This window comes from Macaca nemestrina, chromosome 4 (genome assembly GCF_043159975.1).
Source record: "Macaca nemestrina isolate mMacNem1 chromosome 4, mMacNem.hap1, whole genome shotgun sequence".
Lineage (NCBI taxonomy): Eukaryota > Metazoa > Chordata > Mammalia > Primates > Cercopithecidae > Macaca > Macaca nemestrina.
In genome coordinates, this window is record NC_092128.1 from 29122581 (window position 1) to 29146390 (window position 23810).

The 23810-nt window shown below is 45.5% G+C and overlaps 1 protein-coding gene across 3 annotated transcripts in view; it reads left to right on the plus strand.

The window, feature by feature from the left end:
- The window catches only part of LOC105471400 (zinc finger C3HC-type containing 1), a 35915-nt gene extending 18375 nt beyond the window's left edge, over window positions 1–17540 (plus strand). For 2 of the 3 annotated variants that reach the window (XM_011723874.2, XM_011723878.3), the window contains 6 exons: window positions 7872–7999; window positions 9967–10121; window positions 11382–11625; window positions 12451–12663; window positions 13650–13856; window positions 17099–17540. In XM_011723874.2, the coding sequence (XP_011722176.1) occupies window positions 7872–7999; window positions 9967–10121; window positions 11382–11625; window positions 12451–12663; window positions 13650–13856; window positions 17099–17167 (1016 nt within the window). In that variant the 3' untranslated portion in view covers window positions 17168–17540. The remainder of the gene's footprint in view (window positions 1–7871; window positions 8000–9966; window positions 10122–11381; window positions 11626–12450; window positions 12664–13649; window positions 13857–17098) is intronic. The other variant, XM_011723875.3, reaches the window with a different exon arrangement.
- Window positions 17541–23810: the final 6270 nt, after the last annotated feature.

Below are 23810 nucleotides of genomic sequence, written 5' to 3' on the forward strand. Positions count from 1 at the left end.
TTAGCCCAGGCTGGAGTACAGTGGCACGATCTCAGCTCACTGCAACCTCTACCTCCCAGGTTCAGGTGATCCCCTTGCCTCAGCCCCCCAGTAGCTGGGATTACAGGCATACACCACCATCCCCAGCTTATTTTTGTATTTTTAGTATGGGCAGGTTTTGTCATGTTGGCTAGGCTGGTCTCAAACTCCTGATCTCAGGTGATCCACCTGCCTTGGCCTCCCAAAGTGCTGGGATTGGCTGGGCGCAGTGGCTCATGCCTGTAATCCTAGTACTAGGGGATGCTGAGGTAGGAGAATCGCTTGAACACTGCACTCCAGCCTAGACGACACAGTGAGACTCCATTAAAAAAAAAAAAAGTGCTGGTACATTTGGGGAATGCTGAATAGTTTCACAGGGCTCACTGCAACCTCTGCCTCCCAGGTTCAGGTGAGAAACTACGAGATTTTTTGAAGAAGGAAGCCACTTCACTCGGCTGTTTTTTGTTTTTTGTTTTTTGCTTTTTTTTGAGATAGGGTCTCACTCTGTTGCCCAGACTTGAGTGCAGTGGCTCGATCTCAGCTTACCACAACCTCTGCCTCCCCGGCTCAAGCCATTCTCCTGCCTCAGCACCCCCGAGTACCTGGGATTACAGGTGCACGCCTCTACCGCCTGGCTAAGTTTTGCATTTTTAGTGGAGACAGGGTTTCACCATGTTAGCCAGGCTGGTCTTGAACTCCTGACCTCAAAATATCCACCCTCCTCAACCTCCCAAAGTGCTGGCAAAGTGCTGGGATTACAAGCATGAGCCACCGCACCTGGCTTCTAGGCTGAATTTGAAAGACCAACAACAGTGGGTAAAAGCAAAAGGCCAAAGGATGGTACATTTGGAGAATGCTGAATAGTTTCACAGGGCTGGCTCACAGTGTCCCTGTGGGGAGAATAGAGAAGACTAAAGTGTAGACAGTGGCCAAACCATGATTTTATTAAATGTACGTGATGAGAAGCTATGAGATTTTTTGAAGAAGGAAGAGATGTTATAGATAGCATGAACTAGGGTAGAGTACAAACTGTAAGGGGTAAGTCTCAAGGCAAAGAACTAAACTTAGAAGACATAAAAGGACTTAAAGTAATAACCCCAGCCAGGCATGGAGTCTCACGCCTGTAATCCCAGTGTTTTGCAGGGCTGACGTGGGAGGATCACTTGCGGCCTGGAGTTTGGGACCAGGCTGGGCACCCTGTCTCTACAAAGAAAACAATCTTTAAAATTAGCCAGGTGTGGTGGCATACCCCTGTCATCCTAAGCTACTCGTGAGATTGAGGCAGGAGGATCCCTTTAACCCAGGAATTCGAAGTTACAGTGAGCTATAATCGTGTCACTGCCCTCCAGCCTACATGACAGAGCAAGACCCTGTCTCTTAAAAAAAAAAAAAGGGAAATGAAAGAAAAACAGGATAGAATAATAATATGCAGCATTAAATTGGGAAAATAAATATAAACTCAAGATGTTAGAAATCTAGCAGTGATGGCTGCATGGATGTGCACATCAAAACTTACCAAACTATATACATAAATATGTACAATTTATGTCAATTAGACCTCAGTAAGGCTGTTTAAAAAAATATCTTTTACAGTTTTGTTATTAGAAGGGGCCCAAATGCAGTAACAGCAGCACTTCTGCCCACACTTCTTTGCATTGTTAGCAACCAGATTTTGGTCCCTCATTTTAGTCTAGTATGATTAAAAGGATCAGGCTCTTTGGAGAGTTGCTGATTCCATGTCTTGGGGCAAGGACAATAAATCAACTTGGATCAGAATATCCTGTTGTTGCTAGAAAGCAAGAATGCTTTCAAGAATGCTACAGGGCCGGGTGCGGTGGCTCAAGCCTGTAATCCCAGCACTTTGGGAGGCCGAGACGGGCGGATCACGAGGTCAGGAGATCGAGACCATCCTGGCTAACCCGGTGAAACCCCGTCTCTACTAAAAAATACAAAAAACTAGCCGGGCGAGGTGGCGGGCTCCTGTAGTCCCAGCTACTCGGGAGGCTGAGGCAGGAGAATGGCGTAAACCCGGGAGGCGGAGCTTGCAGTGAGCTGAGATCCGGCCACTGCACTCCAGCCTGGGCGACAGAGTGAGACTCCGTCTCAAAAAAAAAAAAAAAAAAAAAAAAAAGAATGCTACAGACAGGCCAGGCGTGGTGGCTCATGCCTGTAATCCCAACACTTTGGGAGGCCGAGGCAGGCAGATCACAAGGTCAGGAGTTTGAGACCATCCTGGCTAACACAGTGAAACCCCATCTCTACTACAAATACAAAAAACTAGCCTGGTGTGGTGGTGGGCACCTGTAGTCCAACCTACTCAGGAGGCTAGGCAGGAGAATTGCTTGAACCCGGGAGGCAGAGGTTGCAGTGAGCTGAGATTGTGCCACTGCACTCCAGCCTGGGTGACAGAGCAAGACTCCGTCTCGGAAAAAAAAAAACGAATGCTACAGACAATGCTAAAAGACTAGAATAGCCAGCCTAAAGGAGATCCACTACCCCACTTATGGATATCTGAAACTCAAATAAGAAAATAATCATTACAATTTAAAATGCAGCCAGGCGTGGTGGCTCATGCCTGTAGTCCCAGCACTTTCGGAGGCTGAAGTGGGCAGATTGCTTGAGTCCAGGAGTTCAAGACCAGCCTGGACAATATAGTAAAAAGAGAGACCCCAATATAATAATATGCTCTGTCATGCAGGCTGGAGGGCAGTGACACAATATAAAAAAAGACCCCATCTCTACAAAAAATACAAAAAATTAGCTGGGGATGGTTACGCATACCTGTGGTCCCAGCTACTCAGGAGGGTGAGGTGGCAAGATCGCGTAAGCCTGGGAGGTTAAGGCTGTGGTAAGCCATGATTGCACCACTGCATTGCAGCAAAGGAAAAAGATGGGGTCTCACTCTGTTGCCCAGACTGACCTTGAACTCTTGGGCTCAAGTGATACTTCTGCCTAAGTCTCCGGAGTAGCGGGGCTTACAAGTGCCACCTGGCTAATAATAATTAATTTTTAAAATTGATTTTAGTAAGCAGGAGAGCACTGACATATTTGTAAGTATTATTTCTTCTATCAGGTAGTCCATCCCTCCCTCTCTCCCTCCCTCCCTCCTTCCTCCTTCCCTTCCTTCCCTTCCTTCCCTTCCTTCCCTTCTTTCCCTTCCTTCCCTTCTTTCTTTTCCTTCCCTTCCTTCCATTCCCTCCCTCCCTTCCCTCCCTTTCTCCCTTACCCCCTTTTCCCCTTCCCCCTTCCCCTCCCTCCCTGCCTCCCTCCCTCCCTCCCTCCCTCCCTTCCTTCCTTCCTTCCTTCTGTTTCTTCTATCAAGTACACGTTTCTCTCTCCTCTCTCTCTCTGCCAGGCTACAGTGCAGTGGCATGATCATAGCTCACTGCAGCCTTAATTCCTGGGCTTAAGCAATCCTCCTGCCTCAGCCTCCTGAATAACTGTGACTACAGGCATATGCCACCACATCCAGCTAATTTTTTTTTTGGTAGAGATGGAGTCTCACTATATTGCCCAGGCTGATCTCCAACTCCTGGCCTCAAGTGATCCTTCTACCTCAGCCTCCCAAAATGTTAGGATTACAGTCATGAACAATTATGCCTGGCCTCAAATATGTGTTTGTCTCAATCCACGTAGGATATCTCCAGTGGGGATGGTGGAGGAGGGCATCTGAAAATCCTCTATGAGAGCAAAAAGAACACTTGCAAAATTATCAAAATCAACTTTCTTTTTTTTTAGACAGAATTTTGCTCTGTTGCCCAGGCTGGAGTGCAATGGCGTGGTCTCGGCTCACTGCAACCTCCGCCTCCCAGGTTCAAGCACTTCTCCTGCCTCAGCCTCCTGAGTAGCCAGGATTACAGGCGCCTGCCACCATGCCTGGTAAATTTTTGTATTTTGAGTAGAGACAGGGTTTCACCATGTTGGCCAGCCTGGTCTTGAACTGCTGACCTTGTGATCTGCCCACCTCGGCCTCCCAAAGCGTTGGGATTACAGGCATGAACCACTGTGCCCGGCCTCAAAATCAACTTTCACAGGACGATTGGACAGAGATTTCTTTAAATGCCTAGAACAAATAAGTCCCCCAGCCTTGCCGAGGAGCTGTGTGTGGTGGGGGGAGCACACCTTCAGTAGTCAAGCAGTCAGTCTGCAACTCTGTGTTAGCCTTCACACAAGCAGGACCTCAGCATCAGCCAGAGGTGAGAGCCTAGGGCCTTTTTCAGGTCTTTCCTGGGCATGTGTATAGCTCTGTACTTGCACATGCGCTTCTAGATTCCAAGGAATATGTCAGAGCCTTTCAAGCCTGCCTATGGACATTTCATTTCCCAGCTTTTAAGGTTTTTGGTCAGCTTATTATTTGCTCCAACTCATACTGCTGCCTCAAAGCAACTGTGATGTTAAACAGTTGCCAATGATCATTTTTGAAAACCTGTCTGGGGAAAAGGGTGTTCTCACTGGGACAGTATGATGTTCCAGGCAACTGCCACACAGATCAAATAATGATGGTTCTCTGGAAGGGGGCTTTGGAGGAGCTCCACCTCTTTTCTGTGCTCTCCGGTGACTGCTAAGCTACTGGTTTTCACCATGATTGTGGGGATGTTGGTTTTCTTTTTCTCTCTTTTTTTTTTGAGATGGAGTTTCGCTCTTGTTGCCCAGGCTGGAGTGCAATGGCGCAGTCTCGGCTCACCAAACCTCTGCCTCTCAGGTTCAAACGATTCTGCCTCAGCCTCCCCAGTAGCTGGGATTACAGGCATGTGCCACCATGCTCGGTTAATTTTGTATTTTTAGTAGAGACAGGGTTTCTCCATGTTGGTCTTACTGGTCTCGAACTCCCAACCTCAGGTGATCCATCCGCCTTGTCCTCCGAAAATGCTGGAATTACAGGCGTGAGTCACTGCGCCCGGCCAGGATGTGCGTTTTCAAGGCTACCACAGACCTGAGCTGGGGAAGGGAAGATGGAAACGACAGTTAAAACATCACAAAATGGGCCGGGTGCAGTGGCTCACACCTGTAATCCCAGCACATTGGGAGGCTGAGGTGGGCGGATCATGAAGTCAAGAGATGGAGACCATCTTGGCCAATGTGGTGAAGCCCCATCTCTAATAAAAATACAAAAAATTAACTGGGCGTGGTGGCAGGCACCTGTAGTCCCAGCTCCTTGGGAGGCTGAGGCAGAAGAGTTGCTTGAACCCGGGAGGCGGAGGTTGCAGTGAGCCGAGATCGCGCCATTACACTCCAGCCTGAGCCACAAGAGTGAAACTCCGTCTCAAAAAAATAAATAAAATAAAAAATAAAAGCCGAGATAGCTTTATGTTTGCTCCTCGCTAAGACAAAAATTAAGAATTCTTATTTTTAAAAAAGGAAGAATTGCCGGGTGTGGTGGCTCACATCTGTAATCCCAGCACTCTGGGAGACAGAGGCAGGCAGATCACATGAAGCCAGGAGTTCGAGACTAGCCTGGCTAACACAGCAAAACGCCATCTCTACTAAAAATACGCACACAAAAAATTAGCCGGGCATGGTGGCACATGCCTGTAGTCCCAGCTACTCGGGAGGGTGAGGCACAAGAATCATTTGAACCCAGGAGGTGGAGGTTGCAGTGAGCCAAGATCATGCCCCTGCACTACAACCTGGGCAATGGAGCAAGACTGTCTCAAAAAATAAAATAATTTTTTAGGATTCCTGCAGGGTTGGTAAATTTATTGGCTCAGACATAGCACTAAGGACCCAGTCCTTGCAAGAAGCATGTCATCTTGTTCTAAAACTAGTTCCTCTCAAGGCAGCAGTTTGAAGAGTCATGTGCAAACACCATCTAGCCTTCACATAGTCACAGAATCCCTCCAGCCCACTACCTTTCCTGTCTATTGACCACGACTGGATCAAATACCCCTTCCTAAATGGGTCACTGTTAAGGAAAACGCTGCTGTTGGGATTGGTAGAGACAAGTCAGGAATTTACCCTATGGGAAAGACAAGACACCAAACAAAACCTTGCTTCTGCTAGCAAGGCAGGAGCAGGAGATAGCTGGGTGAACAGCTAACAGTATCTGCTGTATCCCTATTGTACACTCTTATAATGGTCTCTCTTTACTGTTGTGATAACACTTATCACACTGTAATCACATTGCATGTCTGGCTTCCATATTAGATTATGAGTAACTTAAGGATGTTGAATGTGTGTCTCATCTTTGTAGCCTATGGGTTTGCCTTATAGTGCTGTTGAGCAACTAAATGTTAATTTGAGGCTGAGAAAAGACCAGTGAGTTGAGTGGCTTCCTACTTTTTAGATGATCAGGTTAGGATGACATGTTCTTTCTTCACTTTTCCTATGAAATCTCTTCCAGTATGTGTTTTAATTCTTTATTAAAGCTGATTCAGGGCTGGGTGTGGTGAATTATGCCTGTAATCTCAGTACTTTGGGAGGCCGAGGCGGGTGGATCACCTGAGGCCAAGAGTTCAAGATCAGCCTGGCCAACATGGTGAAACCCCATCTCTATTAAAAATATAAAAATTAGCCACACATGGTGGCAGGCGCCTGTAACCCATGCTACTCGGGAGACTGAGGCAGGAGAATTGCTTGAACCTGGGAGGCAGAAGTTGCAGTGAGCCAAGATCGCACCATTGCACTCCAGCCTGGGCGACAGCAAAAACTCTGTCTTGGGGGCGGCAAAAAAAGCTGATTCAGTGTAGTTTCTACTTATCATTCTAGGCCTACTAGACTGACCTTTTTAAGAAGTAGCTTAGCAAGGCCTTTCCGCACTCATCATTTGCCTTTGTACCAGTATACCAAATATGCAGTAGATGAATTGGGTAATGCCAGAGATAATTACACTATAGTATATAATCAGTTTCCACACTGCTTAGATTTCAGACAGATTCTTTTCCAACTTAGGTATTACCAGTAGAATTCTTAATTGTATACTTTATTTACTCTGGTACCCAGTTAATGCTTCACCTTATAATGTGAGCCTTTTTGTATCTCTTGTGTAGACTTTAGGAACATGCCACTTTTTTCATTCTTAGCTCACAGTAAATTATAACTTGGTAGCTGTTATAAAATGATGGTTCTTTAAGCCCTTTCGCCTATTTAAGTCTCCATCTTTACTAACTCTGTTTTGTTTTCTCCTTCTTAAGGTAACAATTTCAAACATACACAGAAGCACACGGAATAGTATAAATAATAAAACCCCATCACTCAACTTCAGCAATGATCAACTCATGGCCGATCTTGTTTCTTCTGTATTCCTAACACCTAACACCCTGCCCCTCTGCGTTGTTTTGAAGTTCAGTCCCACATATTATGCCATTTTATCTGTAAATATTTCAAGATATAAAAGATACGGATTCTACTTTTTAAACGTAGTCTCAGTAGTATCATTACAGCCCCATCAAAATGAAAATCAGTAATTTCCTGACACCATCAAATAGCTCATCAATTTTACTACATTTCCTCAGTCATTTAATACATGTTTATTTATTTTATTTTATTTTATTTTATTATTATTATTTTTTTGAGACAAGAGTCTTGCTCTGTTGCCCAGGCTGGAGTGCAGTGGCACGATCTCAGCCTCATTGCAACCTCCGCCTCCTGGGTTCAAGTGATTCTCCTATCTCAGCCTCCCAAGTAGCTGGGATTACAGGCGTGCACTGCCATGCCTGGCTAATTTTTTGTATTTTTAGTAGAGAGGGGGTTTCACCATCTTGGCCAGGGTGGTCTTGAACTCCTGACCTCAGGTGATCCACCTGCCTCAGCCTCCCAAAGTGCTGGGATTACAGGCATGAGCCACCGTGCCCAGCTGTGTTTTTTATTTTTTACAGTTTATACCAATACAATCTTCCAGTTTACTTTTTCCACAGACCGATTTGGGATGTTGCCCCTGGATGAGCCTGCTATTCTTGTTAGTGAATTCCTAGATCGTTTTCAAAGCCTTTGTCACTTGGACCTCCAGCTTCCTTCCCTAAGGCCGGAGGACTTGAAAACTATGGTGAGTTTTTCCTGACTAGGCTGCAATGGCTTCCAGTTGTTGCCAGTATTTATACCTGAAGCATTTCTTTTAATGACAAGAAGATGCAATTGCTGTGAAGAGAACTGCTTGTCTATCTCTCAGCTCACTGTTTCAGTCTCCACCAGGAAGGTGACTGTTGAGAGTTCCATTTGAATGTTTAGGTATGGTTTTTTAAATGGCATGGATTCAATTTAACATATACATATATAAGCAGAGAGTTTATTTGGACCAAGTTTTAGGGCTATAACCTGGAAGCATAGATTCAAGTTTGCTCTGAATATATGCTGCCCATAAATTCTATTTTATCTTGATTTATTACTTAAATTATTATTATTATTTTGAGACCGAGTCTCTTTCTGTCATCCAGGCTGGAGTGCAATGGTGTAATCTTTGCTCACTGCACCCTCCGCCTCCCAGGTCCAAGCGATTCTCCTGTCAGCCTCCTGAGTAGCTGGGATTACAGGTGTCTGCCACCACACCCGGCTAATTTTTGTATTTTTAGTAGAGATGGGGTTTCACCATGTTGGTCAGGCTGTTCTTGAACTCCTCACCTCAGATGATCCACCCACCTCAGCCTCCCAAAGTGCTGGGATTACAGGCATGAGCCAGCTCACCCAGCCTACTTAAACTATTTAACAGAAAATACTGAAATGTGACTGCATATGGTTTATTGCATATCATTTTTCAAAGAAAGTACAAACTCCTTTCTCCTTGTGAGTAGAAACGTTTAAATGCTGTAGTCAGCCTGGGCACGGTGGCTCATGCCTGTAATCCCAGCACTTTGGGAGGCTGAGGCAGGCGGATCATCTGAGGTCAGGAGTTCGAGCCCAGCCTGGCCAACATGGTGAAACCCAGTCTCTACTAAAAATACAAAAAATTAGCTGGGCATGGTGGTTTGTGCCTGTAGTCCCAGCTACTCAGGAGGCTAAGACAGGAGAATTGCTTGAACCTGGGAGACAGAGGTTGCAGTGAGCCGAGATCACACTATTGCACTCCAGCCTGGGTAACAAGAGCGAAACTCCGTCTCAAAAATGAAATAAAGTAAACGCTCTAGTCAATCTGTACTTTGAAACTGAATATTTACTGTTCCATTTAATCACCCTATGGGTACTCCATGAAGACAAGCTTTACTGTAGGAAATAGTAGCCTCTTCAAATTAAGAGAGTGGTACGGGTTTTAGCATCAAACTGTTAACTTCCCAAACTCCCCTCCAAGTACTAACCAGGACTGACCCTGCTTAGCTGCTGAGATCAGACGAGATTGGGCACATTCAGGGTGGTATGGCCAGCGACTGAAACTGTTAACCTCTGATGCTTATTATGAATATAACCCTGTCCCAAGCCAAGGCAATTTTTTTTCACCTGGTCATAGTTCCTTATTTTTCTTAGAACAAAAATAAAGTCTAACAAGCTTTGTCGTTCCATCAAAAAGTAAATTTAGAGCCTGGGGCATGGTGATGCACGCCTGTAGTCCCAGCTACTCAGTAGGCTGAGGTGGGAAGATTGCTTGAGCTCAGGAGTTCAAGACCAGCATGGCCAACATAGTGAGACCCTATCTCTAAAATTTTTTTTTCTTTAATGTTTAAGTAAATTTAGCATCAGGCTAAGACATAAGCAGCAATTTGTTTTCACTATTTGGGTTTGAAGTTTGCAGGTTTCAGGGAAAATCTGCAGCTGATAAATTGAAAACAATTTAGTACTAACAAGAGTTTTGGCAGTTCCAGGGAGATTCCGTCTTTCTCAGTCAGCAGATTCAGGGCAATTCAGAAAGCTTCTGTGTGATACTATATCCCTGTCCTGGAAGTATTTGTTCTCTGTGAAGAGAACTGTCTTCATGTTTGTAATTTCCTTCCTGATTTTCCGCTTGTACTATCTAGGTATGTTATAATGTGTGATTTTTCTTTTTATGGTAGTTGAAATGAAGTTTTTTACTTGGCTCCCTTGTAGTGCTTGACAGAAGACAAGCTCAGTCTTCTCCTGCACCTGCTTGAAGATGAACTTGATCACCGAACTGATGAGAGAAAAACTACAATCAAATTAGGCTCAGACATCCAAGTCCACGTCACTGCCTGTATTCTCTCTGTGTGTGGCTGGGCATGTAGGTGAGTCAGCGAATTTTGCCCGGAGACATGAGCCATGACAACAGCATTACACTTGTATATGTCAGTCACTTATCGCATTTAGGAATCACATGGTGTTTCCCGTGAGAAAAAGAGACAAAGAGAAACTGGGTGGGGGATGGCAGCGTGGAGAATGGATAATAAGAATTAGTAACAAAACCAGAACTGGAATTCAGGAATTCTTGGTGTTCACAACTGAACTTTGTTTATTGTACGGTTGCTTCTCGACTGGGAATTTGTGTTCTATAAACAGTGAACCTCCTTTCTAAAAATAGAAAGAAAATAAGCTCTTTTCTATTTTTAAGAAGGAAAAATAGAAAGGAAGTTCTTTTCTATTTTTAGAAAGGAAGAAAAATCCACTTAATTGATGAAAACTACCATAGGAAACACCAGCTGGAGTCTTCTAGGCCCCCGTGTTGCTATTTCCATTCCAGCTGCTCAATTTGGCATAGACTCCCACTATCCTTAATCTACCAAAGAGAGCATATTTAAAGTCAGATTGGTTCTGACAATAAATAAATCTTGATTTATTTTAAATATGCTCTCTTTGGTAGATTAAGGAATGTTTTTCGTCTAAAGGGAAAAGACTTTAAGAGGGACAAGAGAGGCGGGTGCAGTGGCTCACCTGGCCAACATGGTGAAACCGCATCTCTACTAAAAATACAAAAATTAGCCGGGCATGGTGGCAGGTGCCTGTAATCCCAGCTACTCAGGAGGCTGGGGCAGGAGAATCACTTGAACCTGGGAGGCAGAGGTTGCAGTGAGCCGAGATCGTACCATTGCACTCCAGCCTGGGCAACGAGTAAACTCTATCTCAAAAAAAAAAAAAAAAGAAGGACAGGAGAAACCTTTTCGTTGTTGTTGGTGGTCAGGCTGGTCTCAAACTCCCGACCTCAGGACCTCAGGTGATCCACCCATCGTGGCCTCCCAAAGTGCTGGGATTGCAGGCATGAGCCACCACACCTGGCCGAGAAACTTTTAAAACATGCCTGCAAAACAGTCTTACCATAAAGAGCACAATAAGAACCCTAGGTCTTTCTATGGGAAATACATGAGAGATGATGAAGTATGAAGCTGGGGTCCTGAGATTGGAGCACAGAGGCTCTGACAGGCCATGGTTCCCTGTCCACTGGACTGTTCCAGAAATTGGATGAGATAAAGCATACTTGCGAGACATTACACTTAGTCATTTGGAAATGTTACACTTTGAGAAAATTCTCTTTTTTTTTCATTCCTATCTAGTTCCTCTTTGGAACCCATGCAGCTTTCCCTGATAACATGTTCGCAGTGTATGAGGAAGGTGGGGCTCTGGGGCTTCCAGCAGATTGAATCATCCATGACTGACCTGGATGCATCCTTTGGCCTGACCAGCTCCCCGATCCCAGGCCTTGAAGGGCGACCAGAGCGCTTACCTCTGGTGCCTGAATCTCCTCGGAGGATGATGACGCGGAGCCAGGATGCCACTTTCTCCCCAGGCTCAGAGCAGGTATGCACTTAGCTTGTTTGGGGTGGACTTTTAAACAACATTCTTGGCAAAAGTGTTATTGGTAGGCCGGGCGCGGTGGCTCAAGCCTGTAATCCCAGCACTTTGGGAGGCCGAGACGGGCGGATCACAAGGTCAGGAGATCGAGACCATCCTGGCTAACACAATGAAACCCCATCTCTACTAAAAAAATACAGAAAACTAGGCGGGCGCCTGTAGTCCCAGCTACTCCGGAGGCTGAGGCAGGAGAATGGCGTGAACCCGGGAGACGGAGCTTGCGGTGAGCTGAGATCCGGCCACCGCACTCCAGCCCAGGTGACAGAGCAAGTCTCCGTCTCAAAAAAAAAAAAAAAAAAACAACGTATTATTGGTAGAAAGTTGGAAATTAATTTAGGTGGATAGGCTTCACTTCCCACTACATTGGTCACAATATCACGTAGTGTTTCTGTTCACTAATGGAGAAGCTAAATTCAGCCAGACCCGGTGGCTCACGCCTGTAATCCCAGCACTTTGGGAGACTGAGGCAGGTGGATCACTTGAGGTCAGGAGTTCGAGACCAGCCTAGCCAACATGGTGAAACCCCATCTCTACCAAAAATGCAAAAATTAGCCAGGGGTGGTGGTGGGCGCCTGTAATCCCAGCTACTTGGGAGGCTGAGGCAGGAGAATCACTTGAACTTGGGAGGCAGAGGTTGTAGTGAGCCAAGATCACCTCACTGCACTCCAGCCTTGGAAACAAAGCGAGATTCTGTCTCAAAAAGAAGAAGATTAAAGAAAGAAGTATCATTAATATCATTTGTGTACTTCCATTATCTCCCCTTTCCTTCAGGCTGAAAAGAGCCCTGGTCCCATTGTCTCTCGAACTCGGAGCTGGGACTCTTCCAGTCCTGTTGACCGTCCTGAGCCAGAGGCTGCTAGCCCCACCACCAGAACTCGCCCAGTGACCCGAAGCATGGGAACAGGAGACACCCCTGGCCTGGAGGTACCATCTAGCCCTCTGCGGAAAGCCAAACGAGCTCGCCTCTGCTCCTCCAGCAGTTCGGTGAGTCCACCGCGCATGTAGCAGTGGCTGAGCAGAAACAGCATGTTGGGCTCTCCCTGGGCAGCACGGAGAAGCAGGCATGAGCCCTTCCATGGTCCAGTGCAAAAAGTAGACCCTGTGAATAAGTTTAAAGTTGGGTGACCAAAGGGGAAAAATGTCAGTCATGTTTTTTGCTCCTTTTTGCTCCTTTGGGGTGGATTCTGGAGAAATAATAGATATTTCAGGCAAATGGAACAGCAGTGTGATACAGGGACAAACCTGATATGGCAGTGGTCCCCAACCTTTTTGGCACCAGGGACCGTTTTCGTGGAAGACCATTTTTCCACGGACCAGGGTTGGGAGGATGGTTTCGGGATGATGTAAGCACATTACATGTATTGTGTACTTTATTTCTATTATTATTATATTGTAATGTATAATGAAATAATTATACAACTCACCATAATATAGAATCACTGGGAACCCTGAGCTTGTTTTCCTGCAACTAGATGATCTCATCTGGGGGTGATGGGAAACAGTGACAGACATCAGGTGTCAGACTCTCATAAGGAGCCCGAAGTCTAGATCCCCCACATGTGCACTTCACAGTAGGGTTCCTGTTCCTGTGAGAATCTAATGCCACTGCTGATCTGACAGGAGGCAGAGCCCAGGTGGTAATGCAAACAATGGGGAGCGGCTGTAAATTCAGATGAAGCTTTGCTTGCCTGCCTGCTGCTCACCTCCTGCTGTGCGACCTGGTACCTATCCATGGCCTGGGGGTTGGGTATCCCTTATCCCTTGTGATAAAGTGTAGCTTGTTTAACACAAAAGGAGTGAAAAAAAATAAAGAAAATGCGAGGAAAATGTATAGGCAAAGTTTAAAGGAGAGCATAAACACTCGAAGTATAGGTAGTTGTGAGATTCTGGACTTAATGACTAGTAGCAGTGTCTCCCTGAACTTACCTAGCATCTACCCATGAATGCTATTTCTTTTTCTCCTTCCTCAGGACACATCTTCCCGAAGCTTCTTTGATCCCACCTCTCAGCATAGAGACTGGTGCCCTTGGGTGAATATCACACTCGGCAAAGAAAGCAGGGAGAATGGTGGAACTGAACCAGATGCCAGCGCCCCAGCAGAGCCAGGCTGGAAAGCAGTGCTGACCATCCTCTTGGCCCACAAACAGTCTAGCCAGCCAGCTGAAACGGACTCCATGGTGAGATAAGCCATTGCCTGTGTGTGGGCAGCACTTGCTGTGTATAGGAGGAGGAGCAGAGGCTGGTCCTGTAATTAGCACCCTGCCTGCCTTCAGCTCCCATACATCAAGTTATTTGGGTTTGTTTGTTTGTTTGTTTGTTTTCTGAGATGGAGTTTCGTTCTTGCCCAGGCTGGAGTCCAATGGTGCGATCTCAGCTCACTACAACCTCCGTCTCCTGGGTTCAAGCAATTCTCCTGCCTTAGCTTCCCAAGTAGCTGGGATTACAGGTGCCTGCCACCATGCCTGGCTAATTTTGTATTTTTTAATAGATGGGGTTTCGCCATGTTGGCCAGGCTGGTCTCAAACTCCTGACCTCAGGTTGTCCACCGGCCTCGGCCTCCCAAAGTGCTGGGATTACAGGCATGAGCCACCATGCCCAGCTTACACGTCAAGTTAGACTCATTCTGCTTTAGTCCTAGGGAATAGGCATAGAACCGGTTCGTCTTTCTGCAGTTTAGCATATGGCATTCCATCAAGTTCTGATAAATTATTTTGTTCTCCTAAATAAAATGACTCCAAGTAGAAAAGGAGTACAGAAACAGAAATAGATGAATAGGCAGCTGCTCCGGCCTCATGTTGCAGACAGCTGCTTTTTCTTTCAGTTGCTATCACTTGCACTTGGAGCCTGGCCAGTTAACTTAGCTGTTTGGAGCACTGGGCTCTGACACCAAAATGATGGTTTCATTCCACACGCCGGGCACATTACTCTGTTCTACAGCCCAGACTGTGACTCTGCTAGCCATTGCAGCCATGACTGCTATGGGTTACAAATGTGGGTGACAACTGAGAAGAAAAGTCAAGTGTTTGCTCTGTTTAAAGATTGGAAGTGATAGGCTGGGCAATACAGAATCATGAAAACTGGGTTCTCTCCTTGGCTGGCTCACTCCCAGATTTTCCTTGTAGCTTGTAACAATTTCTGACCTGTATAACTTTCAAGGACAAAGTAAAATACTTGTCAGCAGATATTTACGAGCAGCACTCCTAGATTCATGGTTTTCTAGGGTTACAGGATTCCACTGGAGGGAACTATTGTAATGCTAAAAGTCCAACAATGCATGGCGGCATGGTGGCTCACACCTGTAGTCCTAGCACTTTGGGAGGCCAAGGTGAATGGATCACCTGAGGTCAAGAGTTTGAGACCAGCCTGGCCAACATGGTGAAACCCTGTCTCTACTAAAAATATAAAAAAAAAAAATGAGCCGGGTGTGGTGGCAGGCACCTATAATCCCAGCTACTTGGGAGGCTGAGGCTGGAGAATCACTTGAACCCAGGAGGCGGAGGTTGCAGTGAGCCGAGATCGTGCCATTGCACTCCAGCCTGGGCTTCAGAGAGAGACTCTGTCTCAAAAATAATAATAATAAAAATAAATGTATATTAGTACCCTCAGTAAATATGCAGGTGAAGGTTTTCCAAGTTTTCACAGAAAAAAAAAAAAATCTGCATTTCTCTACCTAGATCTTCAGAAACTAGTACATTGGCAGTTTTCAATAAGACTCCTCTCTCTCACTGCCATATGAAAAAGAAAGCCCATGGGGTTTTGTTTTTGTTTTGTAGTGGGAAAAGTTGGCTTCATAATTGGCCCTGGATTCCAGGACTTTTAAGATCTTTTTTTTTCTTTTTTTTGGGTAGTGTCTTTTAACCTTCTGACAGCTGCTGCGACTGGATGCTAGAAAGCTTAATGAGACGGTGTGGTAAAGGATCCTGATGTTTGAAAAAAAAGTATATACCAAGGCCAGGTGCAGTGGCTCATGCCTGTGATCCCAGCACTTTGGGACTCTGAGGCAGGGGGTCACCTGAGGTCAGGAGTTCGAGACCAGCCTGGCGAACATGGCAAAACCCCGTCTCTACTGAAAATACAAAAATTAGGCAGGCCTGTTGGCATGCACCTGTAGTCCCAGCTACTACAGAGGCTGAGGCAGGAGAATCGGGAGGTGGAGGCTGCAGTGAGCCAAGATCGCGCTACTACACTCCAGCCTGGGCAACAGAGTGAGACTCCCTTTCAAAAAAAAGAAAAATGTGTATACTATTTTTTCAACTCATGTTTCTTTCAACTTTGTCATTCTATTAACTAAATTTCCCTCAGTCATTAGTAAGAGTTCAAACTTTTTCCTCCTGGAACTTATTGAAACATCCTCAAAGAGGATAGATTTTTTAAAAACTGAAAGTGAAAGTGGGCCGGGCGTGGTGGCTCATGCCTGTAATCCCAGCACTTTGGGAGGCCGAGGAAGGCAGATCACGAGGTCAGGAGATCGAGACCATCCTGGCCAACATGGTGAAATTCCATCTCTACTAAAAATACAAAAATTAGCAGGGCATGGTGGCACATGCCTGTAATCCCAGCTACTCAGGAGGCTGAGGCAGGAGAATCGCTTGGACCAGGGAGTCGGAGGTTGCGGTGAGCCGAGATCGCACCACAGCACTCCAGCCTGGGCGACATTGAACATGTCATATGAGAAACTGGAGGTAACTGTGGATCATCTTGCTGGACATTCTTTGCACTCTCACTGAAGCCCTTTCTGCGTGGAACATTTGCTCTTTATTGTGACGCTCAAAGGCAGACAGAACCAAGTGTTCTGATTCACCAAGAGCTTTTGTCTCCTAAGGAATTACTTTGTCTCCCTTTACCACCATTTCTCAGAATCTCAGAGTACTTCATTGGCATAATCAGATGGCAGTGAGATTCTTCCTATTACTAGCACTGCTGACTAAAACATAAAGCTGTGAAGACCAAGGCCAGAGCTTAAACTCACAGGGGTCATTCAACTCTGTTTTTATTACTTGGCCTTGGTTTATACTGTTAACCTCAGCTAGGCATCACATAAGTATAAATGCTTATTCACAAGAAATAATGAACTAGGGCCAATTCAGCATCATGAATGAAAAACCAGTGCAAAACATGTCATGCAGTAACGGCAAGTCAGAAGTGTCATCCACAAGTACAAAGATGAGGACAGACACAGATGCCTGACGGGAGGATACGTGCCGTGTCTTAGAGGCTCAGAGTGTGTTAACAGGAGTCTGACAGTAGAACATCAGCCCCTCGATCTTTAGTCTGACTTTAGGTATACATTATATATAGCATACTACAAAGTGAATTTTTACTCAGTCCTAGACATATCCAGATCATTGGGGGACAAATGATTTATCCTTTGTCTCTATCAAAGAACCTAATCACTAATAATAAGCTTTTCTGCCTACAGAGTCTCTCTGAGAAATCAAGGAAAGTATTCCGAATATTTCGGCAGTGGGAATCTCTATGCTCATCCTGAAGATATTCTAGCCCCTTCCTGGAGAGAGTTGGAACGCGAGTGACTTTTGGAAACATTAAGGCTGACTTCCTTTTGGTCAGCTGACGCTAAGTTTTTCCTGTTCCGGGTTAATCCTAAGGAGCCCCTGCCATAGCAAAGGCAGGGAGTGTCAACGGTCTGCATCTGGCTGAGGGAGACCCGTTTCCTTTCAGGGATGTGGACAGGGTAAGGGCAGCAAGCCTGATTCTGTGGAAGGAGTGCGGGGTTAACAGACCAGAAGGAGGACTAAGGACCTGACCACCCATTTCAGCATCTTCAGTGTGGGGTGGTGTTCTGAGGACTCTTCTGTCCCAGGAGTATGACAGCGTGTATTAATAAAATATTTGCTAAGATTCTCCTTGTTGGAGAACTGTTTTCCCCCTTGCCTTGTGGGCCGGAGACAACGTCAGTGGAACATTCGCCTTTTGATTTTCAGATTGGCTGCGAAGCCTAAAATTTGTGATTCCAGTCAAGGAGGTATAATCTTCCCTAAACCAAAAAAGCAAGATGATTTTCATTATGCCACCAGGAAATTTCCTGGTATGTTATAGTGAATGGTAAACTGATAATTTTCTCCTTGCTTTGATGGTAACAGAATAAAACAGTGTAATGGGGAGGAAGACACTTCAGAAGAGACCCCTCTCCATGTGCCACTGAATGCATGACTCCCGCAGTTGGGCTTCCCCAAGAATCACTGCTTTTGGGGGATCATCAGTTTTTGTGGTAGAGAAGGTTGACCCTGAACTGCCCACTGATAGAGTAACCATGACCTAGCAAAGGCTAGAAAGTGATTATTTTCTGATATGCCATGTTTTTAGTCACTGAGATTGTTTTATTTTATACTTTTGTACTGAAGTATTTTAAAGAAAATAACAGACATAATATTTTACTCACAGTTTAATCTCTAAAAAATAGAACCTAGGCCAGGTGTGGTAGCTCACGTCTGTAATCTAGCACTTTGGGAGGCCAAGGCGGGTGGATCACTTGAGGTCAGCAATTGAAGACCAGCCTAGCTAACATGGTGAAACCCCATCTTTACTAAAAATACAAAAATTAGCTGGGCGTGGTGACAGGTGCCTGGAGTCCCAGCTACTGGAGAGGCTGAGGCAGGAGAATCATTTGAACCCAGGAGGTAGAAGCTACAGCGAGCCGAGATCATTCAGTGTACTCCAGCCTGGGTGACGGAGCGAGACTCCGTCTCATTTTATATATATATATATATATCTTTTCTCCTACATATTACACCCAACAAAAATTAATAATCCAACCGGGCGTGGTGGCTCACGCCTGTAATCCCAGCACTTTGGGAGGCCAAGGTGGGCAGATCACCTGAGGTCAGGAGTTCAAGATCAGCCTGGCCAACGTGGTGAAACCCTGTCTCTACTAAAAATACAAAAATTAGCCAGATGTGGTGGTGCACACCTCTAATCCCAGCTACTTAGAAGGCTGAGGCAGGAGAATCGCTTGAACCCGGGAGGTGGAGGTTACAGTGAGCTATCACACCATTGCACTCCAGCCTGGCCAACAGAGGGAGACTCTGTCTCAAAAAAAATAAAGGGGGCAGATCACCTGGGGTCAGGAGTTCAAGACCAGCCTGACCAAAATGGAGAAACCCCAATCTCTACTAAAAATACAAAATTAGCTGGGTGTGTTGGCGCATGCCTATAATCCCAGCTACTCGGTAGGCTAAGGCAGGAGAATCGCTTGAACCTGGGAGGCAGAGGTTGCGGTGAGCCGAGATCGTGTCATTGCACTCCAGCCTGGGCAAAGAGCGAAACTCTGCCTCGAAATAATAATAATAATAATCCCTGAATATCATCTAATACTACCTAGTCTATATTCAAAATTCCTGATTGTTCCAAATACATTGTTTACATCTGAGTTGCCCAAACCAGGACACAATCATGAATTGTGTAACTCGTTTTAATCTAAAGGGCAGTCTTTTCTTTCATGCATGTCAGATTTTAAATTGGTCATTTTTCAATCTTAGCTTTTAAAAGGTAAAATCTCTCCTACACCAATCTTTTATCAGTGGACGAAGCCAGGTAGAGGCTGTCTAGGTGGCTTTTCTAGGTGTGTTCTCTTACCTTAGGCCATGGTAAGTGGTTCGTTTATTGTTGGTCTCCAGGTCTCTCTTAGGAGACTAGAAAGGAGACCTCAAGTCTCTCCACTACCGTTTTTAATTTATACTCCCCCCAAAAGTATTTACACTTATTTAAAATAGACAAGACTCCACATTTTTTTTTTTTTATCGATATGTATTTTGAAATCATAGGTTGGGAACGGTGGCTTACACTTGTAATCCCAGCACTTTGGAAGGCCAAGGGGGGCAGATCATCTGAGGTCAGGAGTTCAAGACCAGTCTGGCCAACATGGCAAAACCCCATCTCTACTAAAAATACAAAAATTAGCCGGGTATGGTGGCGTGCACCTGTAATCCCAGCTACTCTGGAGGCAGAGTCAGGAGAATCGCTTGAACCCCGGGGGCAGAGGCTGCAGTGAGCCCAAGATTGCCGCCATTGCACTCCAGCCTCGACGTCAGAGCAACAGTCCAGGTCAAAAAATAAAAATAAAATAAAATCATAAATGGAAGCAGAGGCCAGGCATGATGCCTCATGCCTATAATCCCAACACTTTGGGAGGCTGAGGCAGGAGGATCACTCGAGTCTAGGAGTTCAAGGCCAGCCTGGGCAACAAGGAGAAACCCTGTCTTACTAAAAATAGAAAAAAATTAGTGAGGTATGGTGGCTTTCACCTGTAGTCTCAGCTACTCAGGATGCTGAGCTGGAATGATCTCTCGAGCCTGGAAAGGCAGATTGCAGTGAGCTGAGATCACGCTGCTGCACTCACTCCAGCCTGGGCAACAGAGTGAGACCCTGTCTCAAAATAAAAATAAATTGAAGCAGATTGAGACTGTGTAATTCAAGAAACATTCTCTTTCATGTGTGAGGCACTGTGCTAGCCCTTATAGATGAATGACTACCTAGTTTCTGCCTCTAAGAAGTGTACAGGCCAGGCCAGAAGACACACTGGAATATAAATGTTGCACAGGACAAACTGCTAAATGCTCTAGTCTAGGAGAGGTATAAAAAAGGAAGAAGTTAATGGTCACATATCACTGGGAAGAGCTTTGAGGAAGGTGTAGATTTGAGCTGGTCCTTGGAGATGAGTGGGAGATGTAGGCTCCATGAGAACAGGGACTTTGTCCTGGTTTTAATCTCAGCACTCGAAACAGTGCCTGACACGTGATAGACCCTCAGTTAAAAATATGCACATCCGAGACTGAGGGAGCCGCATGTAGGATATGTTCCAGGAAGAGCAGGTATTCTGCTGTGGCTAGAACTCTGTGTTGAGTAGAAAAGAAAGGAAAAGAAAATGGAAGTTGGGCCAGATTAGAGACTTGTATGTTATACTCAGGAGTCTGGACTTGATTCTATAGGGAAAGAGAAACTTAAAGAATATTTGGGGCTGGGCGTGGTGGTTCATGCCTGTAATCCCAGCAAACTAGTCCCAGTTTGAAATATGCTTTCAAACATACTCATTCCAGTTTAATCACGTAATGGGGTGTTCTCAGATGGGACTGAGTGCATGAGCTTCCTTTCCCAAAGCACCTGTTCTCTTCTACACCCCAGACATCCTTTTAACCCCAGGCCCTATTCATTCGTCTTATGGTTTGTTCCTGTAAAGGTTTTTAGTTTGGCCTTTCTAGGAACCTAGTCTTCCCGATTTGATTCTTTATTTGAATTTTTTTTTTTTTTTTTTTTGACACAGAGTCTTGCTCTGTTGCCCAGGCTGGAGTGCAGTGGTGTGATCTTGGCTCACTGCAACCTCTGCCTCCTGGGTTCAAGTGATTCTCCTGCCTCAGCCTCCCGAGTAGCAGGGATTACAGGCACAAGCCACCATAGCCTGCTCATTTTTGTATTTTTAGTAGAGACAGGGTTTCGCCATGTTGGCCAGGCTAGTCTCAAACTCCTGACCTCAAGTGATCTGCCTGTCTCAGCCTCCCAAAGTGCTAGGATTACAGGTGTGAGCCACCATGCCTTGCCTGAATTGTTTTTTTCCTTTTATTAGAGCCCTTTAAAGAAGATAATTGCCTGAAATTTCATTTTTGTTACTTGACTGTCCACAAAGGTAGCATTATAAGTCAGCATTCTAAGGAATTTTTCCACCTGTGTTAGCCACATTAGGTAGCTTAGGAGGATCCTGTGTGATTTCTGTGTTGTTTCCTGCTGGTAAATAGAACTTCGGCACCTTCCTCCTGGCCTCCCAGGCCAGCATCTTCTTTTACAGCACTTGGTCAGTGATCAGGACAGGTGGTGGCATGTTGAAGAGCCCTTGCCATTCCAGATTATTCATACCCCATTATGATGGTCCCCCCAACCTTCAGATTCTCCTTTCACTAATTTTCTCCACTAAATCCTCTAGGATTCTGTGTTTTAACAAGGTTGCATTCCCCATTCAAGTGGATTTTGTTTTTACCGAGAAGACTGAAGCTCAAAGACATCTAATAACTAGCTGTCATATAGCTAGAATGAGGCAGAGCCACACTGAAATCCATCTTTCCCAGCCTTCTGTTCTTTCCATTACGATACAGCTGGGAACAGCTTCCAAGCACTGTGAGTCTATGATTTTCTTTCCCAAGCTCAAAGTTGAGATCTCCCTGTCACGGTAGAAAGGAATATCTTGCAGCCACTCACGGGATACTAGTGCCCAGAACAGTCTTTCCCCTGGCTCCTTTTTGATTTCAGCCAACTTTAATAGACTTAACAGGTGGAGCATTCTCTTTGGGGCTTTCCTCACTTACACTCTTCTGGTTGTGGGTGCCTGAGAGCCCCTTCTGAATCCCTTCCATCCTATTCCATCTTAGCAACAAAAACAGCTGCACACACAGCTTGACCATCGACGAAAGTACAAACTCAGTTTTCCTTTCTATGTTTAGTTTTATTTCTATTCTAGGTTTTCTTTGGCTTTATCCAGCTGCCATCTTGGTCAGTTGGCCCATGCCCTCAGAAGTGAATGCTGCATTTAAACCCTTTAATTAGAGACCATTCATTCCATCTGTATCCCATACTCTCTTTTCTCGTTGCTCCTTGGCTACAGCTGTGGTGGTTACTGTTTTTCTTGCCACAGTGCCTCTCTAGTTGAACTGACTGTTGTGTGGCTGAAGCCAATTATGAAGAGAGGGAAACAGGAACATACAGAGGCCTCTGTGTAGGACAGGTAGGTCATGGAGATTTGGTCACGTATCCACAGATTATCCAACGAGTCAGATAATTATAACAACATACTCTTCAGCTTTCTGTACTCACTTCTTTCTATTAGCCACCTATTGATATCCCAGTAAGCAGATATGGAGGAAAATTGTTTCCTGTAATGGGTCAGTAACAGCCCTCAAAGGGATGGTAGTAGGAACAGAAAATGTGAAGCCTGGAAGGGAATCAAGATTCACCTCCAAGTTCTTCATAGTTCTCATGGGGAAGCCATGATCACAGAGACAAGAAAATCCTTTTTAGCCTCTGTGTCCATTTCTTGGCCAGTCTTGTCCAACCTAACTAGAACCAGTGCGGAAGAAGGAAAGGCACAAAGAATACCTGGACGGCACAGCGGGGTTTGAGCCAATCAGAAGTGATAGCAAAGCCAGGCACAGTGGCTCACGCCTGTAGTCTCAGCACTCTGGGAGGCCGAGGCAGGCGGATCACTTGAGGTCAGGAGTTCAAGACCAGCCTGGCCAACATGATGAAACCCCATTCCTACTAAAAATACAAAAATTAGCTGGGCACGGTGATGGGTGCCTGGAGTTCCAGCTACTCGGGAAGCTGAGGCAGGAGAATCACTTGAATCCAGGAGGCGGAGGTTCCGGTGAGCCGAGATCGCACCACTGCACTTCAGCCTGGGTGACAGAATGAGGCTGTATCTCAAAAAAAAAAAAAGGGGATAGCAAAACCAAGACTGCAGCTGGAGTCTACCTCCTACTGAGAAGCGGGGAATCAGTCTTCAGAAGAACCTCTGAAACTTGATTTTACTACTACTGCAAATAACTATCACTTGTAAGTACAGATTGTTTGCCAAGCACTGGTCTAAGCATTTTATCTTATTTAAGCCTCATAGCAGTCCTATGAGGTAGGTATAATTACTGTTCCATTTTTACAAATGAGGAAACAAAAGCATAAGTTAATTACTTTGTTCAGGATCACACAGCCCAGTAAGTGAGGGCCGGGATTCAAACTCAGTCCATCAGCCTCCAAGGCAGACCCCACGGCCTGCCTCTAACCAAAGACATGCATGACGATGTTTAATACCATTGTTACTTGGATTTTTTTTGTTTGTTTTTGTTTTTGTTTTGAGACAGTCTTGCTCTGTTGCCCAGGCTAGAGTGCAATACTGCAATCTCGGCTCACTGCAACCTCTGCCTCCTGGGTTCAAGTGATTCTGCCTCAGCCTCCCTAGTAGCTGGAACTACAGGCACCCGCCATCACGCCCGGCTAATTTTTTATTTTTATTTATGTATTATTTATTTGAGACAGGGTCTCACTCTGTCACCTAGGCTGGAGTACAGTGGCAGGATCTCGGCTCACTGCAACCTCCACCTCCCAGGCTCAAGCGATTCTCCTCCCTCAGCCTCCTG